We start from the raw sequence: 27,737 nt of genomic DNA, 5'->3' as shown, positions 1-27,737 counted from the left end.
TTTCTCTAATGGTTAAGGATGTCTAGGGCTTTTAAAAATATTTTTTGTCCATTTCTGTTTCCTGTTTAGTTAACTTCATTTCATGATCCCATTTCTCAATAGACTGCTTCATTTTTTATTAATTGTTTCAGCTCTTTATATATTGTAGACATCAACCTCCTATTTGAAATATAGCTGAGTTTTGTCTGAAGTACAGCAAAAATTTTCCCCTACTCTGTGGGTTGTGTGTTTGCTCTGATGATGGTTTTCTTTGATGTGAAGAAACATTTTAATCTCACATCAGCCCATGTGTTGATTCTTGGGCCCATCTCCTGTGCTGCTGGAGTCCTGGCCAGAACAGTTTTGACTGTGCCTATGACTTGAAATGCATTCCCTACGTTTTCCTCTGGCAGTTCTGGTGGTTTACATGTTAAATGGATGACGTTGATCCACTTTGAATTGCTGTTTCTCCAGGATGAGAGCTCCTGGTCTAATTTCATTCTGTTGCGTGGCATATCCAGTCCTGCCAGGACCGTGTATTAAACGGTCTTTCTCCCCCTGTGTGCTTCTGATGCCTTCGTGTGGGTGAAATCTTGGGAATCTCTGGACATCTCGGCCCCACACCATTCAGTCCCACTGATGTGACTTCACATCCGCCTCCACCTCTGCCTGGTGTCGTCACCGAGTCATCGGTGTCCGGACTTGCCTCTTGACTGCCACCGCTTCTCGACCTCACATCTCCACACTGCCTTTTGCTTAGGCAGCAAAAAAGTCAAAGTTGACTTTTTCCCATGATAAAATCTCTCCTATTTTCCTCAAGACAGACTTGAAAATCCTTAAACTCAATCAAAGCTTTACTTTCTCCACACATATGTAGAAGCCAGAGGACAATTTGCAGGAGCATCTCTCCTCTTTCCTGCTAAAGCCAGCCTTAGTGGCAGGTGCCTTCACCCACCAAGCCATGTCTCTGGCTCTTACCTTTCCAGTTTGATGGGGAGAGGGGTAGCCAATTAGCTTTCAAAATTTGTATATTTCTGCCAGGCGATGGTGGCGCACGCCTTTAATCCCAGCACTCGGGAGGCAGAGGCAGGCGGATCTCTGTGAGTTCGAGACCAGCCTGGTCTACAGAGCTAGTTCCAGGACAGGCTCCAAAGCCACAAAGAAACCCTGTCTCGAAAAACCAAAAAAAAAAAAAAAAAGAAAAATTTGTATATTTCTTACCTCATATATCTGGTTACTACTAAAGTTAAATATTTTTGTGTGTCATTTTGTTTTTTCTCCCTTTTATCTCAGATTTTTCACTGAAATATTTATCATGTCTATATACCTTCTTGGTGAAGATACGTGTGTGTGCACGCATGCGCACATACAGGCTAAATACCAATTTATACACATACTGATATATACTCCAGCAAGTATATTAATATGTAGCTCTTATAACCTACCTTCATTGTATATGCTACAAACATTTTCTTATACCTGTTTTTTACTTCATATACTTTTACACAGAATGTCATTTTTATTAATTCTTTGAGTGTTTCACATGATGCAATTTGGTAACATGCATGCCCCTCCTCTATCTCCTCCCAGATCAACCCTCCCTTCCCCACCTGCCCTCACTGTCTTCTAAGCCCATTGAGTCCAACTGTGTTGCCCATGTACTCTTGGGTATGGGGCCATTCACTGGAGCATGCTCTACCTACCAGGGGCCATCGCTTAAAGAAAACTAAGAACGCCCCCCTTCCAGCATCTATCAGTTACCAATAGCTCCTCAGCTAGGGGTAGGGTTCTGTGCCCACCTCCTCTGTCGATGCTGGAGTTTGGACTGGTTTGAGCTCGCACAGGTCTTATATAAGCTATCAGAACCACTACAAGTTCACGCAGCTGCCCTGTGGGGTGTGTGTCTGGAAAAGCCTGTCTCCTGGCTGTCATCCACTGCCTCCGGCATCCCTCCTCTGCACTGGTCCATTTCAATGTAGTTAGGGGATAAATATTCTCCTTATGGCTTCTTCTTTTGAGCATCCGCTTGCATCCCCTAGCCTACCACATGTGCTTTGGAGAACTTTCCATTCCAATGTATCTCAAATCATTGGAAGACTTACAAGGAGGGATGATAAAAGCCCAAGGAGATTCTACTTCCAAGAGGAAGTCATTAAAAAGGTTTGGTCCAAATAAATCCCAAATATATGAATGAAAGAAATACACGGAACTTGAAGAAAATGTCACCAGACTTCCTGGAAGAGACAGGTCAGTGATTGCTCACTTCGCCTTGGGAGCCTTGAGGCAAAAAGAACAGGGCGACCAGCGCCACCCACAACCTCCAAGGTGAACGACAACAGTCAGCAGGGTGACAGTGACCTCCATCAGGCACTCTTTTTTTTATATATTTATTTATTCATTTATTATGTATACAATATTCTGTCTGTGTGTATGTCTGCAGGCCAGAAGAGGGCACCAGACCTCATTACAGATGGTTGTGAGCCACCATGTGGTTGCTGGGAATTGAACTCAGAACCTTTGGAAGAGCAGGCAATGCTCTTAACCACTGAGCCATCTCTCCAGCCCCCCCCCATCGGGCACTCTTAAATGTGACTAATGGCTGTTGTTGATCTGTCTGCTGCTTTAAGTATGCCTGCCCCAGCGAGGTCAAGGCCAGTTAGAGCCTTTTCACTAGATGTTCTTGTGGAAAATCTCAAATATAGAAAAAAAAAAAGACAGAATTGCACAATAAGCTGTCCTCCCTGATGACCTTTTCCCAATTTAAAAATTGCTCCAGGCACTCTTACTCCTTGCCACCCTGTCCCATCTAGACAACCTGAGGCAGACACCAAGCATCCCAGCCATAAACATCATGATGTTCCTTTAGGGATGCCATTCCCTTTAGAGCTGGGAAGCCTGGGGGTTGCTACTTGAACTTTCAGCCTCTTCGCATTTCCCAGCGGACCTCGGTCTTTACGTTCGCATCTCCTCTGTGTTTGACATCCCACTCTAGCGCCGCTGTTTCAGAAACTGCTCTCCCTGAAGACAGGGAGCTTCCCATCACAACTGGTCCTCGCTGTGGAAGGACTGGCTCCAGAACATACTGCCACCACTGTCGACACTCTCAGACCCTTCTGCGAAATGGAGGGGTTTCTGCACATATCCTCCCTCTATCCCTGTGTCCCTTAAGTCATTAGTGATTCATAACTCCCACGGCAAAGAACATGATGTGTAAGTAGCTATTATATCGCATGGGTAGGAAGTAATGGGGAAATGTACATGCTCAGTGCAGATGTAACTTTTGAGGTAAGATTGGCTGAAGCCATAGATGAAGAGTTCACAGACAGCAAGGGCCAGCTGGACCTAAGGGGGCATGCATGGCCTTGGCCACATATATCCTACCTACCACACTCTCATACTAGAGGCTCTTTTTCTTCCCCAAGAGTAAGACCACTTCAAATCCAGCCTTCCCCCACCCCCCACGCCTCCTCACTCCTTGCTTGTGGTGGCTTTTATAATACAGAAAGTGTCATTCAACTTGGGAAAAGAAAGGGCCTCATCTCTCTGGCAAAGCCTTCCCTCCTCCCCCGTCCTTGGTCCCTAGGTCCCTGGATGCCCACTCGTTCTCTGGGGAGCTTTCAACATCTCTGCAGCTCCACACACCCCCACAGCAGCCAGGGGCTGCAAACCGCCAGCTCAGCGAAGGCCAGTTCCTCCCGCCCCGGAAGGGAGGGATGAGTGAGAGTCCCCACTTCTCTCCCTCATTTACTGTCTCTACACACATCTTCTTCCAAGACCTCTTCTACAATCGCTCAAGAAATTAAAGCAGGTCATTTTTTATATGAGCAGAAAATAAAAAAATCATCTGGAGCGGGGGAGGGGTGGGGAGGGGCACACAAACAATCCATCACATTACCTCATCGAAGACCTTGGAGGCAACATGCTTATTCAGGATGGGGACATAGGTGGCATTGTGGGGCACTACCGTCCCAGCCAAGGCATCCATGATGGTGAGCTTCTTGGCCACCAGGCTGTGGGTTTGGAGCCAGTTTTTAGAGGACATGTCTGCAGAGCTAAGAACACAAGACCCTAGAGTTTAAAACCCGCAACTCAGGCGTTCACAAACAAAACCAGAACAAAATGTCCTCCTTAGATTAAGGCACTCACGTGTGGCCGGTAACGTGGCTTCCATCTCTGGCGAGTCTTTCAGACAATTTGTCATCTAGGTGCTTATCCATGCACAGCGTGCTCATTTCTGTGGAGTGAGACGGCAGCGATATATATATGGGGGCTGACATCAAGGATCCATCTCTCTTGCGCGGATGGAGGGCTAATGGCAGCCCACACTTCAGAGGCCATAGTTTAAGCCACCAGAGCAGGCTTTCAGGCAAAATGCATTATCCGCTTCCACTGGAGCCCCAAGCCCAGGAGACACAGCCCTGCCCTACCCACTCGCTCCCCTCCCACCCACGCGGTGAGCGCTCTCTCAGACACACACGCAGTCCCTTTCTTCAAAATCCATGTTTAAAACGTTTAACAAGACTACGATTTACCAGCGATGGTTCAGCATCAGCCCCCCCCCCACACACAACTACTAGCGGAGGGACTTGATCGACATTTTTCAATCTGAACACTTTTTTCATAGTTCTTCAGGTTAGTGTGGGAAACCAAAGACTGTTAGAGTCTGTGGAATCGTTAAGTTTGAATTTTGAAATTAGTATTTGGGTTTTAAATGTATATCCTTCTATAGCCTTGGCTTTCTAAATGGAGAGGAGTAGTCCTTCACTGAGCAGTAGCTGGAAGGGAAGCAGGCAAGGTGTGCGTTGGTTAAATGCTTAAGAAACCGTGTTCTAGTCATCATGTGCTAAGTCCCATAATGAATGGACTTATGGATGGATGTAGGCAGCTGAGGACATGCAAGCTAGCAGGCTGCATGTGTCTGGCTGAGGACATGCAAGCTAGCAGACTGCATGTGTCTGACTGAGGACATGCAAGCTAGCAGACTGCATGTGTCTGGCTGAGGACATGCAAGCTAGCAGGCTGTATGTGTCTGGCTGAGGACATGCAAGTTAGCAGACTGGATGTGTCTGACTGAGGACATGCAAGCTAGCAGGCTGCACATGACTGACTGAGGGCATGCAAGCTAGCAGACTGCATGTGTCTGGCTGAGGACATGCAAGCTAGCAGGCTGCATGTGTCTGGCTGAGGACACGCAAGCTAGCGGGCTGCACATGTGGCTGACTGAGGACATGCAAGCTAGCAGGCTGCACATGACCGACTGAGGGCATGCAAGCTAGCAGGTTGCATGTGGCTGGCTGAGGACATGCAAGCTAGGTTGAAAGGTCCTCCACACAGTGGCCCTGAAGCAGAGTCTGACTCAACCACGACAAGTTAACGCAGGGGCACAACTGTCACTCAGGTGCTTCCACTACATAAGGGACTGTGTTTTGGGCACAGGATTTAGTAACTAACTGTTTGAACTGTAGAGCGTGCACTATAGGATTCAATTTATTGTTTTAAGAAGTCATCTTACAATTAGTCACTGCGTGGACAAGTTCTACCTTCCTCATACTTAGCCTTACAAGTTGACAGCTGGAACCAGAGAGAGGTTGACTGGGTGGCAAGAGTTTCAGAATTAAAGGACACAGTAGCAAACATTTCTTTTGACATGGTAGTCGAGTGAGCAGCCACGAGTGTGCCAAACACCCAGACATGAGTAGCCCAAATCCAGCCCTAGGAAAATGCAGTGCACTTAAGTAGGTATTCCTGACTTACACGCCAGACTTTGTGGGAGGAATCTGTAACACTTGAAGTGTGGCCTTTTTTTTTTTTTTTTTTACTACCCCCAACAGATCCCACCCGTGTCCTTCAGGCATCAAACAGTGGGCAAAAAGAAGATGAATGGGGCTTGCTGGGGTAGGGACCCTCTTGTGCTTGCCTCTGTCACTCGGAGCAGTGGTGACACAGCTGCTGGGGCTGGAGCTGTCCTTGGTGTAACTGCAACTCTTGGTGGTGGCTATGTGGCTTCTGAGTAGGCTGGTTCTGGTCGATTCTGTTGACACCACAGAGAGAGGGGTTATAGGAACTGGGAGTGGAAGGAGATGTTTGATTAGATAGAACTGCTTTGTTAAATTGGTGTAACTTTAGGCTGGAGGCATGGCTCAGTCAATGAAGTGCTTGCTCTCCACTTACAAAAACCTGAGTTTGCTTCCCCAGAGACCATTTGAAAGCAAAAATGCCAGGCGGGGCTGTCATCCTCTCACTGGGGATGTGGCAGCTCCTTAGGGCTTGCTGATCCACCAGGCTTGCCTGGTGGGAGAGATCCAGGCCAATGAAAGACCTGCCTCAAGAAAACAAAGCAAAAGAACACCCAAAGGTGACCTGTCTCCTCCATAAGTGCACACACATGCACACACATGCACACGTGCGCGCACACACACACACACACACATAACTTTAGCTTTCCATTTTTCAGAGGATGGTCTACCATACTGATTGCATTCTTCAGTTCAATTCCCCTATTGAAAAGGAATCTGCTTCCAAACTCATTCAGATAAGAGGAGGGGGAGGAGAGAAGAAAAGGAAGGAGAAGGGAGATAAGGAGGAGGTGTAGTTCCTTGAGGTTGTAGAGCTGAGGTCCAGGTTTCCGTACAGGCAAGGGGTCTTTCTCAGCCCTGGAGATGCTGTACATTTAGCCTACCACGTGTGCCCCCATCTTTAGGTCAGGCACGATGCATGAAATTCCCCTAATCGTTTGGGTCTCCCTGACTTTCTCTTCTGCTACCAGCCAGAGAAAGCTCCCATTTTTAAAGGGATTTTGTATGTTCATACTAAACCCTCCAGGATAACTTTGTGTTTAGGTTAACACAACATAATCCATAATTGCAAGAGTTGTGTGGTGTAGGGCGAGATATCTCTGTTAGGTCACTTAACAAATGTTGATTAACGCGGTTGCCGCCAGGCCATTTACATTACATTACCCTGTACCCTCCACTGGTCCTTGCAACTAAAGGACGACATTTATCAGATACTGACATTGATTTGTATGCGTTAAGGAATAATGCGCAAATGGCAAGACATTTTGGTTACTTTGCACATTTGATAAACACACTGGCGGTAGATGTGTTCTGTGCTCTTTACAAGCTGGAGGTACAAGCACCCAACACTTCAAGTAGGCATTGGTGAATGAATCCTGCTGTGTTCTCAACCTGGACTCTCTCTTCCCCACAAGATAGCAGGAATGATTAAGAGTGAGAAATCTTCACATGGCCAGGTTTTCTTTCCTCTTCTTTCACACACAATAGTAACCCCAGTGAGTTCCATGACTGGATAAGGGAGCTTGCTGTATGAAGCTCATTGGCTTTCTAAGTAACTAGAGGGCGGAGCCTATCTTGGCTGCTTCTTTAGCCAGGAATTAAAAAAAACAAAAAAGACACCTTTTCTTGGGGATGGAGTCTGTGGGAAAGAGATGAATGAATCACAGAGGAGAGCTCAGTGAAAAGCTGTATTTGGCAATGGTGTAACTGCTCCCCACACCATCCACTCCCCTCCATGTTCCATTGATGATATTTTGTTACCTTTTGTTATTCAAGAGTGAATTTTTGAAAAATATTTATTTTTAATCGTGTGTGTGTTGTGTATGTAGTGCTGTGTGTGTTGTATGTTTTGTGTATATAGCATGTGTGTGTGTATGCATATATGTACATGTGCTGGGTATACTTAAATGAGTGTAGGTATCTGCAGAGGCCATTTCTCTTCTGCATTAAACATTAAGGTAAAATTAAATTTAGTACACACCTGCCTGTCAATATCCAGGATCTGAAGTCTAAGTGATGCGGTGAAAGAGGCAGAAGGTATTAAGACACTTAGGAGTAGTATAAACTAGCAGGTCTAGCAAAAGTCAGGCTCACCAGAGACAGGGTGTCTTGATTGTTGGTTGGTGTAAGAGGATCCAGCCCGTTGTTGACGGGTGACACATCCCTTATACAGTTGATCTGTGTGAGAAGGCTAGTTAACTATGGGCCTGGTAAAGCAGCAAGCAATGTTCCTCTGTAGATGTGCCTCAAGTCCCTGCTGGAATTCCTATCTTGGCTCCCTCAGTGGTCAACTATAAAGAGAAATAAACCCTTTCTTCCCCAAAGTTCCTCCTGTCCAGAGTGTTTAGTCACAGCAACAGAAAGCAAGCTAGAAAAAATATACAAGGATGCTTCAATATTTGAAAACAAACAGTGCAATCAATCCATCAATAGACCAAAGAAGAAAAATCAATATCAATGGACACAGAAAAAGGACCTAGCAAAATCCAGCACCCATTCATGATGAAAAATAAAACCTTCCAGAAAGTTAAATGGAGCACATTCCCAGCTTGATAAAGAATAGATGAGAACCTGCACAGCTGAATTCATATTTAATTGGGAAAAATTGTTTCCCCCAAATACTGGGAAAAAGAAAATGACAACCACTGTTACCTTTATTCAAAAAAGTACTAGAGGTTCCAGCCACTGAAATGAGGTAAGAAAGTGAAATGAAGCCAGAAGAAATGGAAAGAAATACAAAAGTGTCCCTACTTATATAGTGTGACCATATAGAACATGATAGGAAATCTACCCAAAGGAGAACTCTTCATACTACTGACTTCAGTGAAGTATTTACTGTTACAGATTCAACAAAAACCAGTTACTGTATTTTTATGGGATATGTGGAAAATTACAAAATGCTGCTGTTAGACATCAAAGAAGACCCAAATGAATGGAGAGAAATGCCATGCTTATGAGTTGGGTGATCTGCCAAATGAAATCATACATTTAATGCAACTACTGAGAAATCCCAGAGAGTTTTATAATAGAAATGGACAAATGTATTCTAGAGTTTACACAAAAACATCAAAACTTAGAATAATCGAAATATTCTTTGAATAAAAACATTAAAGAAATCACTGTGATACTGCTATTCCATCAATCAAGAACATATGAGAACTCTTAAAACTCACCAATGAAATGCACACTCATTTGAAAATTTACCACGCAAACATTTCACTAGAAATGCAAACCAGTTGGCAAATAGCAGTGACAAGGAGATGCATGAAGACACCTTTAGCAACTATGGAAAAGCAAACTAAAATCACTGTGAGCTATCGCATGACCATCAGAAAGACTGAGATTTAAAAAACAATGGTAAAACATTATGCTGTTGAAAACGTAAAATAAATGGTCTCTCACTCAGGCAAAATGGCATGGTTGTTTTGGAAAAATTGTTCGGTCATTTTCTTCACAGTGAAATGGTGAATTACCATGGGATTTGGCAATAAAACTCTTGGCTATTTATCCTAAATAAACGAAAACTTAAGGATACAATTTGTACATGCATGCTCATAATCTGCTTTATTTATAATAACTGAACTTAGAAGTAGTTTGGATTAATCAACAGATGCACGGTTAAAGCAACTGTGGCACACATATCACCTGGACTACTCATCAATACAAAGGAATGAACTGTTAACACATGTAAAATCTTGGCATTTACAGAAAATCACGCTAGGTGAGAAAACAGTCAACTCTGTGATTCTGTACCTAAAATATTTTGAAATATAACAGTTTAGAAAGAAAGCATAGTGATTCCCAAAGGCCAGGGGAAGGTATAGAATTGTGTGGGTGAGACCATAAAGGGGCCCTGTAGGGCCCTCATGGTGATGGAATTCCCCTATATCCCTACACATATAATAAAAACCTAGTCAAACAAGAATAGCTGGGACAAATCTGAATAAAACCTTTTGGTTTTACCAGTGTCAATATACTGGTTGTGATTGTCTATGAGATGTTACCATGGGAGGACGTCTATAGGGTAATGCTATATCATGCAAATTGTCTTAATAAAATTCATTAAAAAAAACACGCACAAGAGGTTCAGAAGTGGTGGGTTTGCCAGGAATGAGCAAGGCACCAAAATAAACAAACAATACTTAAATTGGGGTCTTAAAAGAAATCCCATGTGGGTTTGGTTTTAGTCCATCTCACTGGAGGAAAGCCAGCCAAGAGTGACGCCATTCTGGGCACAAGTACCTGCATGCAGGAGTTTCTTTTTCTGTGTCTTTCCATCCAAAACCTTCCATGGTCCTTTAAACACTTTTAGGGGTGAAACAGCCATTGAGTCAGCATCCGATTGAGAGTTTGCACAATTTTCTGGAGTTGAAACCATGGAGCAGATTTCCTTTTGATGCCTGTTTAGTTCAGATTTTTTTTTTAAGTAGACCAATAAAAAGGAGGGTGAAAGAAAATGTCCACTAAGAAGGAAGAGAAGCAGATTAATACATTCACACGGAACACTGCAGACTTAAAGAAGTGAGCTGCCCTCTCAAAAGGAGGCCCCTTTAACTAAGAGGGCCAGCATAATGGGCAGGCTAAAATAAACGTATTGATCAAGACTCAGTCTTCCGATTATCAAACTAAGCATTAATACTCCTGGGTGCATGGACACAAGAGAGTGTCAAGTCCAGCCCTTGAGTGGGGCAGCGTGACTCCTATCACAGATGTATGACCTCACTGAAGCCACTAAGTTTCTTCAGTTTTGTCACCAACCGCTCAGGAGCTTCATCTGTGCACCGACTACACGGGACTGCCGTGGGGACAAATGTGAGTCAATACGCCAGTTATGACAAACCAATTCTCTAACCCAAGTGTCATTGATCAAGCTCTTGTGCAAGGTTAGACTTCCCACGCCAGCCAAATTGGCAGCACACGATTGTAGAGACTCTCTGAGACCAGGAGGGATCTAGAAAAGCTCAAGTCTCTGCCCAGACACTTTTGTGTCTGGGCTCTTAAAAGAGCAGCCACAGCACAGGTATGTGGATGCGTGGGGCTCACAGTAGGGGTCCTGTGGTCTGTCCTTTGTGTGAAAACATCCACACTGTGCACCCCACAGCAGAAAGGAACCAGGACTCATGCACCCATTTCTCCTCGAGCAAGGTTTGTCCTCGGTGTATTAAAATAAATAAATAAATAAATAAAATATTTGGAGGCTGATATATTTTTTTTCCTAATAGAAAACTTCAAAACAGTAGTCTGTGGTTGATAATATCTAACTGGGAGAAATCACTTTCCTAACGCAATTAACTAAACAGTGCAATAATCTGTAGGCTGAGCCACCACCTTTTGCTCTTTTCTCTGTTAAGTCAGAGTTCCTACTGTGAGCCACAGGCATCCACCCAACCACTATCACCGCCCTTTCCCACATTACAGACAGGAAAACAGAGGCTCCTTGAGCTAAGCCGCTTGCCCAAAGTGGGAAGGCTGCAGCGGTGAGAAGTCTCTCACTCCATCCAGCATACTGTCCTCCCAGCCCTCGAAACTAAACACAAACCCTCGCAGTCACTGCTCAGTCAGACACCAGACCAAATCAAAGTTCTAGCACCAGCTGGTCATTTTGTCTAAGGTTTTCTTTGTTAAACAAGGAAGGCAGTTAAAGAGCTGGCTGAAAGAAGGGAAAAGCTAGCTTATACTCAAGGGATGCTTGCTTAGTTGATTGTCAGTTTATCTGTGAAGTTTAGAAACACATTGGTGTTTCCCCCAAATTCTCAAAGCTCTGCACAATCTCCTTCTAAGAGAACCCACTATAGGGCAGGCTCATTTTCACCTGATATCTGTGTTAATGCTTAATTCATTAATTGGAAGGCTTTGTTTAGATGAATAAAAAAAAATCTGGCTAATAAATGTATTTTCAGTCTTTCCGTTTGCTATCTCCCTATTAGCTATTTTCCTGGCAGGATGGGCATGAATATCTGTACAAACAACCTTAAGTCACATTAATAAGATTTGACTCATTTCCTGAGGTTGGGATCAGTTGCGGTTTTGTTGATACCACCACGAGCAGAAGCACGATACAGGCTGGAGGAAGACTGAAGAAGGGTGTCTCCCCAACCTGCGACCACAGACTGATCAGGAAACAGATCCGGGGCATGGAAAGGTGTGAGAGGAAGTGAAGTGCCTATCAGTGCTTCACAGACTGCAGCCCAGACCTCAGGCTGTTGAGCCCTGGGCTGTCTCCACTTCAGACACCCCTCTCTGCCTGTCACTGCTCCGGGATGAGGGTGGTGGGATCTATACTGGGTAGAAAATACAGAGTGCACATGTGATCTCAGCCCAGGTACTAGACCATTCTCTTTCTGTAAAATACCCTAACATGATCAGACTACATGCTTCTTACACTAGTCCTTCAGAAAGGGGAGCACAGGAGGGGCAGATGGGGGGGGAGGGGAGCAGGGAGGAAGTGGAGGGAGCAGGGCAGGCTGGGAAGGGGGTTAGATGGGGAGCTGGGGGAGCAGAGGGAGCAGGGAGGGGTGAGGTAGAGTGGGGGTGGGAGCAGGGAAGGAGCGGGGCAGGCAGGGGAGAGGGGGGTTAGGTGGGGAGCTGGGGGAGCAGAGAGAGCAGGGAGGGGTGAGGCAGAGTGGGGAAGCAAGGGAAGTGGTCTGGCAACTCACTTGAAGCCTCCCCCCTTTTCTCCATTGTACCACCAGTCCATGACTAAGGACTTGGAGTAAAGCTCCTGCATCTTCTCCAGGTCGCTGTAGCCCTGTTGCATCTCCTGGATCAAAAGGTTCATGTCTTCATCCTGCTGAGTGAGAAGTGGACAGTCACGGGCTAGCACCTGGGACACAGACTGCATCAGGCCGAGCAAAACCTAAAGCATCTCATGGGCTCTTTCACCATCCCATGTCCAACCGACCTTATGGTCTATTAGTCACCTATGACAAAGAGAATTTATGCTGTCACACTTGTGACGGTGTCACGACAAAAGTGGTAAGCATATTCACCATGTCCCCAAAGCACCCTACCCCCGTTTGTAAATCTGGTCTCCTTCCTCCTCCTCCTCGTCCTCCTCCTCCTCTTCCTCCTCCTCCTCTTCTTCCTTTCCCTTCCTTTCTTCCTTCCTTCCTTTCCTCCTCCTCTTCCCACTCCTTCTTTTTTTAATCTCTGATGCTATTGCCAGTGAATCTATTTTAAATGTCCATTGTTCACTTTGAGATTCCATCTTACACCTGTAGGAATGGCCAAGATCAAAAACACTGATGACAACTTATGCTGGAGAGGATTAAAAGGAATTCCCCTCCATTGCTGGTGGGAGTGCAAACTGGTATAGCCGCTTTGGATATCAGTATGGCGATTTCTCAGAAAATTAGGAAACAACCTTCCTTAAGACCCAGCAATATCAGTTTTGGGTATATACCCAAAGGATGCTCAATTGTGCCACAAGGACATATGCTTAGCTATGTTCATAGCAGCATTGTTTGTCATAGCCAGAACCTAGAAACAACCTAAATGCCCCCACGACCGAAGAATGAATAAGAAAAATGTGCACACAGTAGAAAGAAATAACGACATCTTGAAATTTTCAGGCAAATGGATGGAGCTAGAAAACATCATATTGGGTGAGGTAACCCAAGCCCAAAAAGATAAATATAATATGTACTCACTAAGTGACTTTTAGACATAAAGCAAAGAAAAACCAGCCTACAATTCACAATCCCAGAGAACCTAGATAACAAAGAGGACCCTAAGAAAGACATACATGGATCTAATCTACATGGGAAGTAGAAAAAGGCAAGATCTCCTGAGTAAATTGGGAGCATGGGGACCATGGGAGAGGGTAGGAGGGGAGGGGAGAACAAGGGAGGGGAATGAAGAAAAATGTAGAGCTCAATAAAAATAATTTAAAAAGAAAAAAATTAAAAAATAAAATGTCTATTGTTCTTTGCTAGTTGGTAGAAACAAAGTTTTTGTACATTTCCTCTTATGACTTATAATCCGGTTTAAGTAAATGATTAGTTCCATAACTCCACTGTGTATTCTGTAGTATTTTTTGACTTGATGATGATGCTGACTGAAAATAAGCAGAGTCTTCTGTCCACTCTGGTGCCTCTTCTGCTTCTGACGCATTAAAGTAGCAAGACCAAGCATCCTCACACCTTGCCTGGTATTTGAGGATTTAATTCTCACAGAAATGTTCATTGAATCTGGCAAAAAGTTTATAGTGTATGAATTGAAATGGCTATATTTTTACTTAACCTTTATACGTATGATTGTCTTACCCGCATGTGTGTCTGTGTCCCACCTGCACACATGGTGCCTGTGGAAGCCAGAAGAGGGTGTGTGATCCCCTGAAACTGGAGTTATAGTTGGTGGTCAGTTGCCATGTGGCTGCTGGGAACTGACCTGGGTCATCTGGGAGAGGAACAAGTGTTCTTAATCACTGAGTCATCTCTCCAGCCTTGAGTTCTGCCTTGTCTTTAATAAGCTGAGGAACTATTGGCGGCTAATAGTTGCTCATGACCCAATAGATGGCCCTGTTTATGCATGGTCAGCACTAATTGGACTCAGAAAGTTAGCAATATTTTTTAAAAAGACATGAAGTCCTGAGGGAGGTAGGTTAGTGGCCCTGGGAGAGTTCAAAGGGGATCATGGAGGATGTGTACATGTATGAAATTTTCAGAGGATAAATAAAAATAACAACATTGGACTGGGGAGATGGCTCAGCAGTTAAGAGCACTGGCTGCTCTCCCAGAGGAACAAACATCTGAGATCCAGTCCCAGGGGATCCAATGCCCTCCTCCGGCTTCCAAGGGCTCCAGTCATGCATGTGGTGCACAGACACACACACAGGCAAAATGCTCATCCATGTAAAATAAAACAATAAAAACAAAAATAAGCGTGTTGATACGGTGAGTTTGTTTGTTTGTTTGTTTTTTTTTTTTTTTTTTTTTTTTGGTTTTTCGAGACAGGGTTTCTCTGTGGCTTTGGAGCCTGTCCTGGAACTCGCTCTGTAGACCAGGCTCACAGAGATCCACCTGCCTCTGCCTTCCGAGTGCTGTATGCTGATTTTTTTTTTGTTTTGTTTTGTTTTTTTGTTTTTTTCGAGACAGGGTTTCTCTGTGGTTTTGGAGTCTGTCCTGGAACTAGCTCTTGTAAGACCAGGCTGGTCTCGAACTCACAGAGATCCGCCTTCCTCTGCCTCCCAAGTGCTGGGAATAAAGGCATGCGCCACCACCGCCCGGCTGTATGCTGATTTTTAAAATGCTATCCTAACATTGCATTTCTGTGCTAAACCCAACACTGTCAGGTAGGTCGGGTGTTTTATGTATTGACTTTTATTCAGTTTCGTTTGTAAGCTTTGTGTATTTCCACCTGAGGAACATCAGCTTCCAGCTAGGTTTCTGTATCAGTTAGTGTTTGTCTTAGAGGAGGGTTGGGAAAGGGCTCCCTCTTCTCAAAGTTCTAGAAGACTCTTTCTACAACCCAGATCGTTGCACATGCTAAGCAAATGTTCTACCACTGATCTGTACCTTCAGCCCTCGAGCTGACTACTTTCATCTTAAATGTCTGGTGCAGCTCAGCAGGGAAGTCCTCTGGAGTTACCTTTGAGGAAACCATTTAACTATGAACTATTTTTTTTTTCTGAAGATAGAGGGCTACTTATACTTTATATGAATATAAGCTTTCATTCTCTGAAATGCATGCCTGGTAGATCAAGGACCAGGTCATACGGTAATTAAATATTTTGCATTTATAGAAATGGCAGACTGCTTTACAGCGTGTCTGTATTTTACACTCCCACCAACAATGAGCTAGTGGCCTGGTTTCTCATCTTGTCAGCACTAGGATAGACATGGCATGGCAATGCTCAGAGTTCAGCTTGTGTTCCTCTAAGGCCGGTGACACCCAGTCCCTCTGCGTGCTTACTCAGCACACCCATGGGGCCTCTTCGGTAGCATGTCTGCATGTGTTCTGCAGGTTTTTTAAGTGGACTCTTTGTTTCTATGGCCCTGGGAATTGAATCCAGGATATTGTCATGCTAGGCAAGCGCTCTACCACTGACCTCTACCTCCCCAGACCCTCTTAAAGGTCTCTTTAAATTTCCCAGGCTGACTATTCTAGTTTGCTTTCTGTTGCAGTGATAAAACATTCTGACCAAAAGCAACTTGGGTCAGAAGGGTATATTTCGTCTTATAGGTCACTGTTCTTCATTGAGGGGAGTCAGGGAAGGACTTAAGTAAGAACCTGGAGGCAGGAAGTGAAGCAGAGGCTATGGAGGAACCTGCTTGCTGGCTTACTCTCTCTGACTTGCTCAACCTACTCCCTCCCTTCTTCCTTCCCTCCCTCCTCCCTCTCTTCCTCCCTCCCTCCTCTTTCTTTTTCTTTCTTTCTTTCTTTCTTTCTTTCTTTCTTTCTTTCTTTCTTTCTTTTGTTGTTTTGTTTGTTTTGTTTTGTTTTTCAAGACAAGAGTTTCTCTGTAGCTTTGGAGCCTGTCCTGGAGCTAGCTCTTATAGACCAAGCTGGTCTCGAACTTACAGAGACCCGCCTGCCTCTGCCTCTTGACTGCTGGGATTAAAGGCGTGTGCCACCACTGCCTGGATTCAGCCTGCTTTCTTATGTCTCCTAAGTCCACCTGTCCAGGAGTGGCACTGCCCACAGTGAACTCGGCCATCCCACATTCATCATTAACCAAGAAAATGCTTGCCCGTAGGCCAATCTGGTGGAGGCAATCCCTTCCATCTGGGAAGAAAGTTTGGGTTCCTCCTCCCAGATGACTCTGGATTATGTGGATTGGCATAAAACCAACAACAAACACAAACAAACAGAAAAACCCTAGCCAGCACAGTGGTCTTGGACTAAATATAACCCAGGTAAATCTGGAACTTCTGATCCCCCTGGTTCAGCCTCTGAGAAGCTGTGATTATAGGCCTGTGTCACAAGGCCTAGCTTCTTTCTAGAACTTTTATAATTTTGTGTTTTATATTCAAGCCCATGGTCTACTTTGCATGTGCATGATCTATCTATATGTGCACAAAGACTAGCATTTAGGTTGAGGTTCCTCATTTTGCTCGAGGTGGGTCAGCTGTTCCAATTCTTTGTCGAAAAGGTGATCTTTCCTTCTCTGAACTGTTCTGAGTCTCTGTCTAAAAGCAGTCAGGAGGAGCTCTCTGGGTATTCCTGCAACTGTTCTCATGGTCTATGTAGCTGTTCCTCCACCAAAGCCATGCTGTCTGCATCAGTACAGCTTCACACACACACACACACACACACACACACACGCACACACACACACACACACATACAAACATTAGCTACAGTGCTTTCCCCTTTCATTATGGGTAGTTTTCCTGCTGTTCTGTATGCCTGATAATATTTGATTGGTTTCCAGACAATGTAGATATTTTGGTTTCCCTATTATTATCTGGAGGAGCTGTTCAACAATGCATGTGGTTAAGTTACTTGGAAACAATTTCATCCTTCCAAGCCTTCAGATTTCTACTGAGGGAGCATGGCCATTCTATGTACTCTACAAGTACCTACAGGAGGACGGGGTTTCCCATTCTCTCTGACCAGAGCATCACTATTCCCAGCCTTGGGGGAACTCAGAGCACAGCTCCCCCCAATCCTCTGCCTGGTTCAGTCCTCAGACTCAGGTAGTCTCCTCTGTCTCATTGTTAATCAGTTTCTGGTTTGTGCTCATAATATCTTGCTATGGTTCAAAGTCTCTTCCTGGGTATGCAAGAGGGCAAAAGAGCAACAACCCCACATTCCTCTGGCAGAGCCCTTGAGTAATCTTCCTCAGGCCAAGACTGGGGGGTTACAGAATACTTTCATTTACTACCCTGCCCCTCGCCCATCAGAGTGAATTGCTTCATCAGATGGTCACATGGTTACATCCCCTGAGAAGTTTGGAGGCAACTGCTTAGCATCTGCAATTTTCTTAGTGATTCTCACACACGTGCGTTTATACAGGAGTAGTTAAAAGTCATTATATGTATGGTCTGGAGAAATGGCCCGGCCCGGTGATTAAGAGCACTGGCTGTTCTTGTAAAGGACCCAGGTTCAAGTCTTAGCAGCCACATGGTGACTCACAACCATCTGAAGCCCTCTTCTGGCCGCCAAAGGTATCAGGCATGTAAGTGGCATACAGACATACATGCAGGAAAACACCTATACACATTAAGTAATATATATATTTGAAAAATTTTTAAAAAGCCACTCTTTACATATGGATCCCTGGGATCCTTGTTTTTAAAGCAGACCCCTGAACTTTGAGAAAATGTTCCTGATTTTGAACTGAGTGGTGGTGTGGGACAATGGTCTGTATCCCGTCAATTATATTTTAAATAAATGCTGATTGGCCAGTAGCCAGGCAGGAAGTATAGGCGGGGTGACCAGGCAGGAAGTACAGGCGGGGCAATGAGAATTCTAGGAAGAGGAAAGTTCTTTCTGCAGTCCTGACCCAGCCACAGAAGAAGCAAGATGTGACTGCCTTGCCGAATAAGGTACCAAGCCATGTGGCTAACATAGGCAAGAATAATGGGCTAATATAAGTTATAAGAGTTAATAAGAAGCCTGAGCTAGTGGGCCAATCAGTTTATAACTAATGTAGACCTCTGTGTGATTTCTTGGAATTAAACAGTCGGGGGACCAGGTGGAACAGAAAACTCAGGCAACAGAGTGGTGATTAAACTAGATCCATAGACCTTCATATTTTTGTGTATATTTGAAACTTCCTATCACAAAAAATAGAGAAAAACAAAATATATTAAGATCCTGAGGTCATTGTATCTATAGGACTTCCTGGCTTGTACCCATTAACCACAAGGTCCACATCATCACAAGTATCCTGAGATCCTTGGGCCACTTTGAAGAAACACTGGTGCATTTCAATGCACCAGCTGCTTAACAGTTTTGTATATGGCTGCCGTTTTCCCAAATTGGGGGCTGCCCCTGATCTCTGAGACTCACATGAATGCACGGACCATCTTCCTCAGTGCACCAAGTTCCCACCTGAGTATCCTGGGGGATGAGATCCTTGCAGCCAAAATTATAAGCACGGAACTCTCCTCCAGTCACAGAGGCCAGCTCCTTCAAGAACTCATTCGCAACCTCATCGTTGTAATTGAAGGAGATGGCATAGATAGGAATATTCTGGAAAAGTTTGACGTGGTCCATCACCATTTCTGGTGGCTGAAATGACAAATAAGGGAAATGGGGAAGGGTAGAAGAGAAAGAAAATGGTATCACATGACACACTCTTAGTATTTGCCATAGGCAGTCAGATTCTGAGACTGGAATTGCTTACACAGTGAGCGACCTTTTGTCTATGTGTTAGTTCACTCCATATGCAAACCACCTACTAAAGAGCATGGGGACCCAAAGGCCATGGTCTTGGCCCTCTGAACTCTCACTCTGTGGTAGGAAAAGAAACTTAGGAAAAATGTTTGTCTAACAGAATCACCTCAACCTGAAACATACCTACGCATGGAGGCCATGCCAGCTGGGCTGTGGTCTGGACTACAAGGAGTACTAGTATGGAGCCCCATGTACATCGGTCACTGGGATCCCACATAGTGAGTGCTGGTTTCCCAGTTTGGATTTCAAACATCTCTACCAAAAGAGTAATTTCAGCTTTTGCCATGTTGTAGGCGATTTGCTTGTCAGAGATAGAGAGAGAAATAAGGAAGACCCCCTTGTTAGACGTCTGTCCATGCACTGGGGACTTCGTTTAGGGCTTAAGTTCCTGGTTCCTCCTTAAAACCACCAGGTACTCCTTCTGAGCATCTTGTGGGGTAGCTTTGAAAGGAATGACGCCCCCCCCCCCACTATCATTCCTCTTGTCATTTTAAACTATAGAAACACCGGGTTTCTTTCCATGATAGTAATATTGTCAGCTAAAAAAAAAGCATAAAAATCATCAATAATAAGACAGTAAAATCTACTATTCACAGTTAGGAGTGGTGAAACCACCCTGTTCTGACTAATGAGACCCAGAAGTTCTCCTTCCACTAAAAGCTTCATCGAAGGTCAGCCCCTTGTCCATCTTGCTCACTCTTGTAGCTTCAGACGGAGAAGAGAAGCCCTGGTACTCAGTCAATATTTATGGAGTTCATTTATGGAAATACTGTATCATTTGTTTTCTCAGGACAACCCTGCGAGGAAGGAGGACTAGCTTTAAACTACAGATGAGGAAAGCCAGCTGAAAGACTCTTAAGAATGCTCTGATGGACAGTGTTGGGTCAGTTCCTAATCCAGGTTTCCACCTGTAAGCTATTCTATCCCGTTAAAGAGCACATTAAAGCAAGATAGCCCACCACCTGAACCCAGCCCCAGACCCCCACCATACTAAACCCGCACGGTGTTCCAGCACCCCCCTGTGGCACTAGAGAGCTGGGGAGAGGGATGGCATGCCCTAGAATGGAAAGCAAACTCCACGCAATGCAACAGCCATTCCTATCGTGTACCTGCTCGAAACTGCCTCAGCTGGTTTACACCCTCAGAACACCGCAGAGGAAGACTCTGAAGGTCGGCATCAAGCTCTTCCTAGAACAGAGCTTGCTCTGACTCTCCACAGAGACTTCCTGACAGGGTTCTCTGGGCTGTGGAGTGGGGGAGCCACAACCTCTCACACTCCTGTGGAAGCATGAGGAAGCTTTTCTCATCCCAGGGACTCTCTCCTGGGTTCCTCATAGAGGCCGCCAGCTCTCTCCAGTCCCTCAGAGAAGGCTGAGCAAGGTGTGCAGCTAACTCTCCATCATCAGCCCAGGGCAGCGGCAGGAAAGTGGGACCCTGGATTTCCTTGCTACCGGTGTCTTCCCCATCCTTAGACTCCATAGGGCCTGTGCTAGGCTTTATCCATTATTCTCATCTTAGAAGGATGCAAAAGTATTCGTCACGTCCACTTGGAAAGACTTTGACTTTGAAAGAGTCCTAAAATAACCACAGTCAGAGCTGGACTAGACTTTGCCCACGCCCACCACAGTACAACTGTGTAATGGGACTCTTTTTACCTTAATGAAGACTGACATTTCTAGAATTCTTGGAACATGACAAATTTTAGAGTGTGTCACCTTCTAATGCTGGCCTGACTGTGAAACGAACGGTAAGTGGGTGCCGGTGGATCTAGATTGTCCATGTGGTCATCCAATAAGGAAACACTGCTGAGCATTCTGAATCGCACTGGCCCTACACAGTGAGCTTCCTCAAAGGGGGTGGAAACTGACAAACGAGAATGAACCTATCCCATTTCCATCCCCAACCCCCCCCCCCACCTCCAGCTAAACTCATAGGAAGAATGTCCTGATAGAGCCCGGGGCTCTTGGGCCAGTGTTAGCTTAAACTTGTTATCACTACTGAAACCATGGAGGCTTGGTGGGGCTCCTTAATATATTTTACACAGAACACAAATATCTGATATCCATTTGCTTTGTTGACAGAATCTTCTGAAGAGATTCACGTGTGAAAAGGTAAACACGAACACCAAACACTTTGATGCATTTATAGATTAGGTTTTGGGTAATCGTCATTCTTGGGACTCTGACCATCACCTACCTCCTCAGTGCTTTGTTCAAATAAACCGCAGTCTCTCTCAGGAAAGCTACTCGTCTTTAGAAAGCTACATGAATTATTTTGGATATACTGATGTGAGATTTCCTGGAAGGCTATGCTGTGGGAATCCCTGAGCTACTGAACCATGCTCGTATTTCTTGGGGCTTCTGGGCATCCATGTAGCCCAAGTATACAAACAATATGCTCACCAGAACCCCAACCCTGTCTGCTCTTAATTGAAACTTTGCTTGGGTTAGTAATATCACGATGAGCCAGAAAGCAGTTAACCCCTTACTAACCTCCTCTGCCTTCTCCTCTCCCCCACTGCCTGCTACCAAGCTGGGTACCAAGTCCCACTGACTCTAAAGGAAGTCCCTTCCTCCCCAGTTCTCCTGCTGCCAGCGGACACTGCTTACAGGCCCTCATCAAGGTCCCAGCAGAAGCTCTGGCATAGCTGGCTTGTCCCTGGCATTATCGGGGCGTCATGCTTCCAAACTAGGGAGGGGTGATAAGTTCTGTTCCTATGGAAGGTCCCCCACTGTGGTGACCTTCTAACCCGTACAACATCCCTGCAACAAACAGTGCATACTTCTGTCATGCCCTGACTGTTTCTCTAAGCATGACCCTATGCCCACCCTTCTGTACCTCCCATAGGACAATTTGGCTTCCTCTGTTCAGAAAGTTCTTTCTCTTCTTTCCAGACACAGCACGAATGTCCCCCTCTACTTAGAGGACCCTCCCTGGTTTTCTGCCCATCTTGTATAGCTAAATCCATCCTTCTGTGCTGCTAGACATAGACCAGACAATCTCAGCCCCTGGATTGTATCAAAATAGACTGTATACATCTAGCGCATTCCCTAAAGGTAAACTTCCCTAAGGCGAGGATCAGTCAAACCTTGGCACCACCCAGGACACACATGAGAGTGACAGACTGCTTCTGAATAGAAACCGCAATGAAGTTGACAGGGAAAGCCTTCCAAATTCAATTTCCCTGAAATGCCACTTCTCTGCCATGAATCTAATGCAGTAGTAAAATCCGGTGGCTTTAGTATTTAATCCCTGAGTCATTTGACACAGTACTTTAGAACAGGCAGTCTGCACATATAAACATCTTCCGAGGCAGGATACATGTTGATACTAATTCACCTTAGCAGTCAATTTACATTGTGCCGGCCTGGAAAATCCTCGTATTTACTTAACGCTGGGAGTCCTCGTCTTTCATTCACAAAACTCGAAAGAAACAGAACAGACTCTTCTAAAATGGCTCAAATATTTTCCAGGCAAGCTAAACAAAGCCAAGAATGTCTCAGTTGAAAGGCCTGTTTTTGTTTAAGTGAGGGTGAAGCTAAAATTAGGGATAGAACCAAGGGCGCGGCCCGGTGACATGTTTAGATTGAGTCCTCAAAGGAAAGAAATGGAAGGCAGTCTCGGCGGTCCTCCTTTGTCATAAAACATAAGCCAGGGTGCAGTGGAATGCAGCGTCTCCTACCCTGGAGTGGCCTCCAGGCCTGTGAATATGGGTCACACTGAACATAAAACATTCACCACCGTCACAATGCCCATAAATGTTCCTCAGTTGTAGAAGACACGGTTATCCCTTGGTGTCTTGTCTTACCTCAGTTCTGCTTCCCTATGCCAGAGACATACCTCTCGATATCTCTTGTTGGGGTGGTGCTGGGGGCTCTGGATATTGAAGCTAGAGCCTCCTGAATGCTTAGGCAAATACTCAACCCTGAGCTATATACCCTTAACAAAATTTTGAGACGGGGGTCTTGCTAAGTTGCTTATGCTGGTCTCGAACTCGTTCTATAACCAAGCAACTGTTGAACTTGTCATTCTCCTGCCCCGGCCTCCTATGTAAGTAGGATGACAGGTTTGAGCCACCAAGATCAGCTTCTCTGCCTCGTGATGTCCCCTAGAAAGGTCTTGTTCACCCTGTCGGCATTCCCTTCCCACGACATTCTTCAACTGGTATTCATTAGTCTTTTAGTGAGTACCTGATCGGGTCTCCCATCCGTCAAAAGGTACATGGTTTCTGTTTCTTTGTCGGCAAAAGCAATTTTCAGGGCGTTCAGGGTATTTGTGGAACTTCCAGCCTATAGGGGAAGAAAAGAGGCAGTCAAAACAGTTTGCAAAAACAAGTGAAGTGTATTCTCTGCTCAGTGCGGGTGGGGGGGGGGCAAAAAGGCATCTGAAATAAGAGACAAAATTTCATTGAGAAAATGACTTAAGACCAGGGATTTCCAAAACCAAATTCCCAGGTGTGCCATCAGAGTCACTAGCCAGGTAGTTCAAGGACTGCTATGAGCCAAGGCTGTGGGTTTCCTGTCTTGACAACTGGGGTCTTAATGCAATTTTCGTCTGTGTTTTTGTGTGAGATACTCACTCAAGGCTGGCTTTGCTGTCAGCAGAGCTGGATCAAGCCGCCTGAATGCATCCCGGTTGGGATCATGTTCGTTTCAACTCAGGATTTATTTGTGCCACCCAGAATTTGGCAAACTCGAGTGTGGCCTTATAACTGGCCTAATGATGAACACACGAATGTTTCTAGCATAAATCCAACCTACAAAGGTTAGGGTAGAACACTGACCTTAAATCGCACAACATATTATTGGATCTTATGTGAATGCATGGGGTCCTGATGCTCTGCTTTGTGTATGATGAAAATAATGGACATAGCAGGCAGCCTGGATCTATGGGTTCCATACCCCTGGGAGTCAATCAAGCATGTTAAAAATATTTAGGAAGAAAATTACACAGACATTGAATATCGAAAACATTCATTATTCCCCAAGTAATATACTATTGTAAGCATTCACTATACTATTTTACATATATACTATATACATCACTGTATTATGTTACAAACATGTAATTTGAAGATGATTGAAAGAGATATAAAAGGATATGCATAGTTCATATGCAAATGCTCCATTTTATATAAGCAACATCTGTCAATTGGGGTATTTGTGGGGAGGGAGGGTGATCCTAGGACCACTTCCCCGTGGCTACTGAGGGCTAACTGTATAAATTAAAATCATAATCAATTAAAGAGAATAGATTACGATTTATTTTCTCTCTTACATATAACATTAATCATAACACCACAATTGTTTGTACAAAAAAGAAAAAAAAGATAAATATTGCATATCAAGGGGAAATAATGATAGGTTTTTAACAATGTCACCAAACACATCAAACAATTATAAATTAGAAAATCTCATGACTCAGTTTAGCATGGGAAGAAATCAAATAAATTAGATCCGCTGGAGTGCACTTGATTCAACACACAAAAATGAGCCTTACCAAGAAATCATCTTTGCCGGCAAGACACACGGGACCTCAAGATTTCCAAAGCCTACTTAAGCTGTTCCCGCATCTCAGACCCAGGGTATCAATTCAGCCAGAGTTGTAAGCTAGAAAAACAATCGTGATTGATCCAAGCAAGAATTTATGCAAAGGGCATCTGGATAGCCTACAGTCTTAGCATCTGGCAGGAAAACCTAGCTTGGGACCTCACACCATGGAGCGGAGGTGGGGGGTGGGGTAGGGGAGGTGGGGGTGGGGTGGGGCGCAGTCCTGCTGCAAGCCTGCTCAGCAGGAGCCCCACTGCCACACCACCAGCATACCAGATGCTGTGGTTAGCCACACCAAACAGAGAATTGTCGCCACGAGGTGGACCAGCAGCCCACTGCCTCTGCCACCCAAGAAGCTTCGCCAGTCTGCACATGCCACCACTGTCAAGGTTGGTAGACCTGCCATCTGAAGTCACTGACTCTCAACTCAAACCCAGGGAGGATACTCTGAGGTTGTGTGCCTGCGCCTTCGTACTTCCTCCCGAGTTGAATGGAGGCCAGAGTTTCCACTTCCATATGGTGAGCAGGTTCTACTGCCCTTACTGGAATCAGGATGAGAAGATGGAAACGGGTGGCCAAAGGAATGGAAGTATCCAGCTCTTACTCAAATCTTGTCAAGCTTCGCTGTGGGCCTTGTATGCCCTTTCTGCTAGGAGCTGCTTAAACCCAGACACAGGCAGGGGTGCTATGACTCCTCCCACGCAGTTGTCCTCACTAGGCCTCTTCCAGCAGCCTCCACTAACTTTCCACGGGTAATAATAAGCCCCAGTACTCCTGCCATGCATCATGCTGGGATTCAAACGCAACTGACCGTACCAGGCCAACGCTGTCTGGAGAGGGCTTCCTAGGCAATGCTAAGAGCCTGGATACACATCCCAGCGCTGTGCTAACATTGCTATAGTGATGCCCATCACAGGCTGCGTTACTCTAGCTGAGTGCATAGCTAAAGATGCCTCCAGGTGGAGCTGGCATGGAAGGCTACTAAAAGATGGATGAATGAGCAAACAGAGACAACGATGGGAAGCCCCGCTTCCTGTGTTGTTCAGGATAGGATAAGTAATTCTATCATTATAGCATCCACACGAGGCAAACTGTTGGGAAAGTCGTGGCAGTGCTGAAGATAATAGAAAAATCTGCTGAGTATATCCTGGGCTAGGCACATACAGCTCCTGCATTTTTACCCTGCGGTCGGGCTTAGCAATTTCTAGTCTCGCTTTCCCAGAAGGTCATCCACCAGAAACAGGAACCCAGGGATTTGCCTTGCACCCCTGTGACAGCACCAAGCAGGTACTGAATGGGGGTCCCAGTAGCATGAGGGGGCTCTGAAAACTAAATTATCACTGTAGCAAAAAGCCCACAAATGTAAGCCAGATTGAACAGGCTAAACCTAGATACGGTGTCTGCTGGCTAAATGAGAAGACTTCAATGGGATTAGCGCCTCCTGACATAATAATAAAACTTTCCCCAAATGCAATAAAGAAAAATCGCTCATTATACAAAGAGGTATAATGTCTGAGGAGAGTGGTCCAACTGATGCCCTCAGAGATCCCTGAGACAATAAAGCAGATAGAACATTAATACTGTAAGAGTTCCAGAAAAAGAGAGAGGGGAGAATAGGGAATTTAAAAATATTTTTTAAAAAAGAATAGCTTTTTAGAAAAAATCCCCAAGGGGCTCGAGAGACGGCTTTGGGCTTATAAATGTGTATGGTTCTTGCTGATGACCCAAATTTATTTCCCAGCACCCACACTGGGTAGCTCACAAACAGTTTGAGAAGCTTTCATGCCAATGCCAATAATGATTGTATACAGAGGAGTCATCTCCGTTACACTTTTAGTATGTGTGGAGCAGAAAGGGTCAGAGCACATCAGATCAGGAGCTGTGCGACAGCCCCAGGAGCCATGATGCCTCTGACCACGTGGGCTTCACATTTACATGCATTTTCCCACTTCATACATACATACGTAGACATAATTTAAAATAAAAATTTAAAAATCCTCAAATTTGCAGAAATTATAAAAACTGCAACTCAAGAAGCTGAGAAAAACCCCAATTAGATTTTAAAAATCTGTGGAAATCATAGCTAGATACATTTCTGAAAATTAAAGAAACAAAACGAACTCCCTAAGAACAGCCAAAGAGAAATAGCATATTACAGTATCCATTAAAGAATTCCAATTTGGGTGGCAGCCACTTCTCATCTGAAACCACAGAGACAAAAGGAAGCGACCCAACTTACTTCGGGTGTTGAAAGGAATGAATCTCCCGTCATAACTCACATCTGGTGGAAACATCTACTCAGGGCTGATGGAGAACTGTGAGATTCTGTGGCTGGGGGTCTCATCTTTAAAGGGTGGCTGATGGAAGCTTACAACTCAAAAGAAACGGTAACAGAAACTCAAATCCTGAACATGGAAGTCATCAGAGAAGACCATCCTTAACTCCCCAAAGTTCCCAAGTCATGTGTTATAGTTTAAGAAGCTTTCATGCCAATAATGATTGGATACAGAGGAGGCATCTCCGTTACACTTTTAGTATGTATGGAGCATACAGGGTGTAAATTGACATCAGGCTTGCTCCCTTGAAGTCAGAGCACATCAGATCAGGAGCTGTGATAAATGACAGCTTTGCGTATGGAAAGCCAGTAGAACAAGCATTCAGAAAACCACACAAAGTGCTACAGTAAAAAGTGAAATGAAGAGATACAATGGAACACTAAAAGTGCCCAAAGGACCCACAAGAAGGCAAGAGAAACAATGAAACCAAGGATTCCACAATAAGCAAATAACCAAATGGTAGACATTAGCCTTAGCCATCAATAGTACATACACACCATCTTACTACTCCATTACTTGACAGGGATCGGAGAACTTACAAAATCTTGAGCAGATCCCTTAACATCTACAGAAAAAAAAAAAGCCACTTCATATACAGAAACATGGATAAGCTGGAGATCAAAGGATGAAAGTGATACATTGTCATAACAGTCTTTTAAGCAGGAATGGCAATGTTAACGGCACACTTTAGGTTTGAGGGGTGGGGTTGTTGCTTTTTGTTTGGAGCTTTAAAT

At 44.8% G+C, this 27,737-nt stretch overlaps 1 protein-coding gene across 1 annotated transcript in view; it reads right to left on the bottom strand.

Annotated features, from left to right (window-relative positions):
- Nucleotides 1–27,737, bottom strand: part of Vwa3b (von Willebrand factor A domain containing 3B) — a 156,790-nt gene that overhangs the window by 39,239 nt on the left and 89,814 nt on the right. The window contains exons 12-18 of the mRNA XM_057751290.1: nt 23,309–23,407; nt 18,774–18,953; nt 12,431–12,561; nt 10,017–10,174; nt 5,897–6,010; nt 4,126–4,213; nt 3,875–4,031 (exon numbers count right to left, since the gene is read on the bottom strand). Coding sequence (XP_057607273.1) covers nt 3,875–4,031; nt 4,126–4,213; nt 5,897–6,010; nt 10,017–10,174; nt 12,431–12,561; nt 18,774–18,953; nt 23,309–23,407 — 927 coding nt within the window. The remainder of the gene's footprint in view (nt 1–3,874; nt 4,032–4,125; nt 4,214–5,896; nt 6,011–10,016; nt 10,175–12,430; nt 12,562–18,773; nt 18,954–23,308; nt 23,408–27,737) is intronic.

Source organism: Chionomys nivalis, chromosome 19 (genome assembly GCF_950005125.1).
Source record: "Chionomys nivalis chromosome 19, mChiNiv1.1, whole genome shotgun sequence".
In the NCBI taxonomy this organism is placed as follows: Eukaryota; Metazoa; Chordata; class Mammalia; order Rodentia; family Cricetidae; genus Chionomys; species Chionomys nivalis.
Note: the sequence above shows the minus strand (reverse complement) of the source record. Positions and strands in the feature narration are given on the sequence as shown.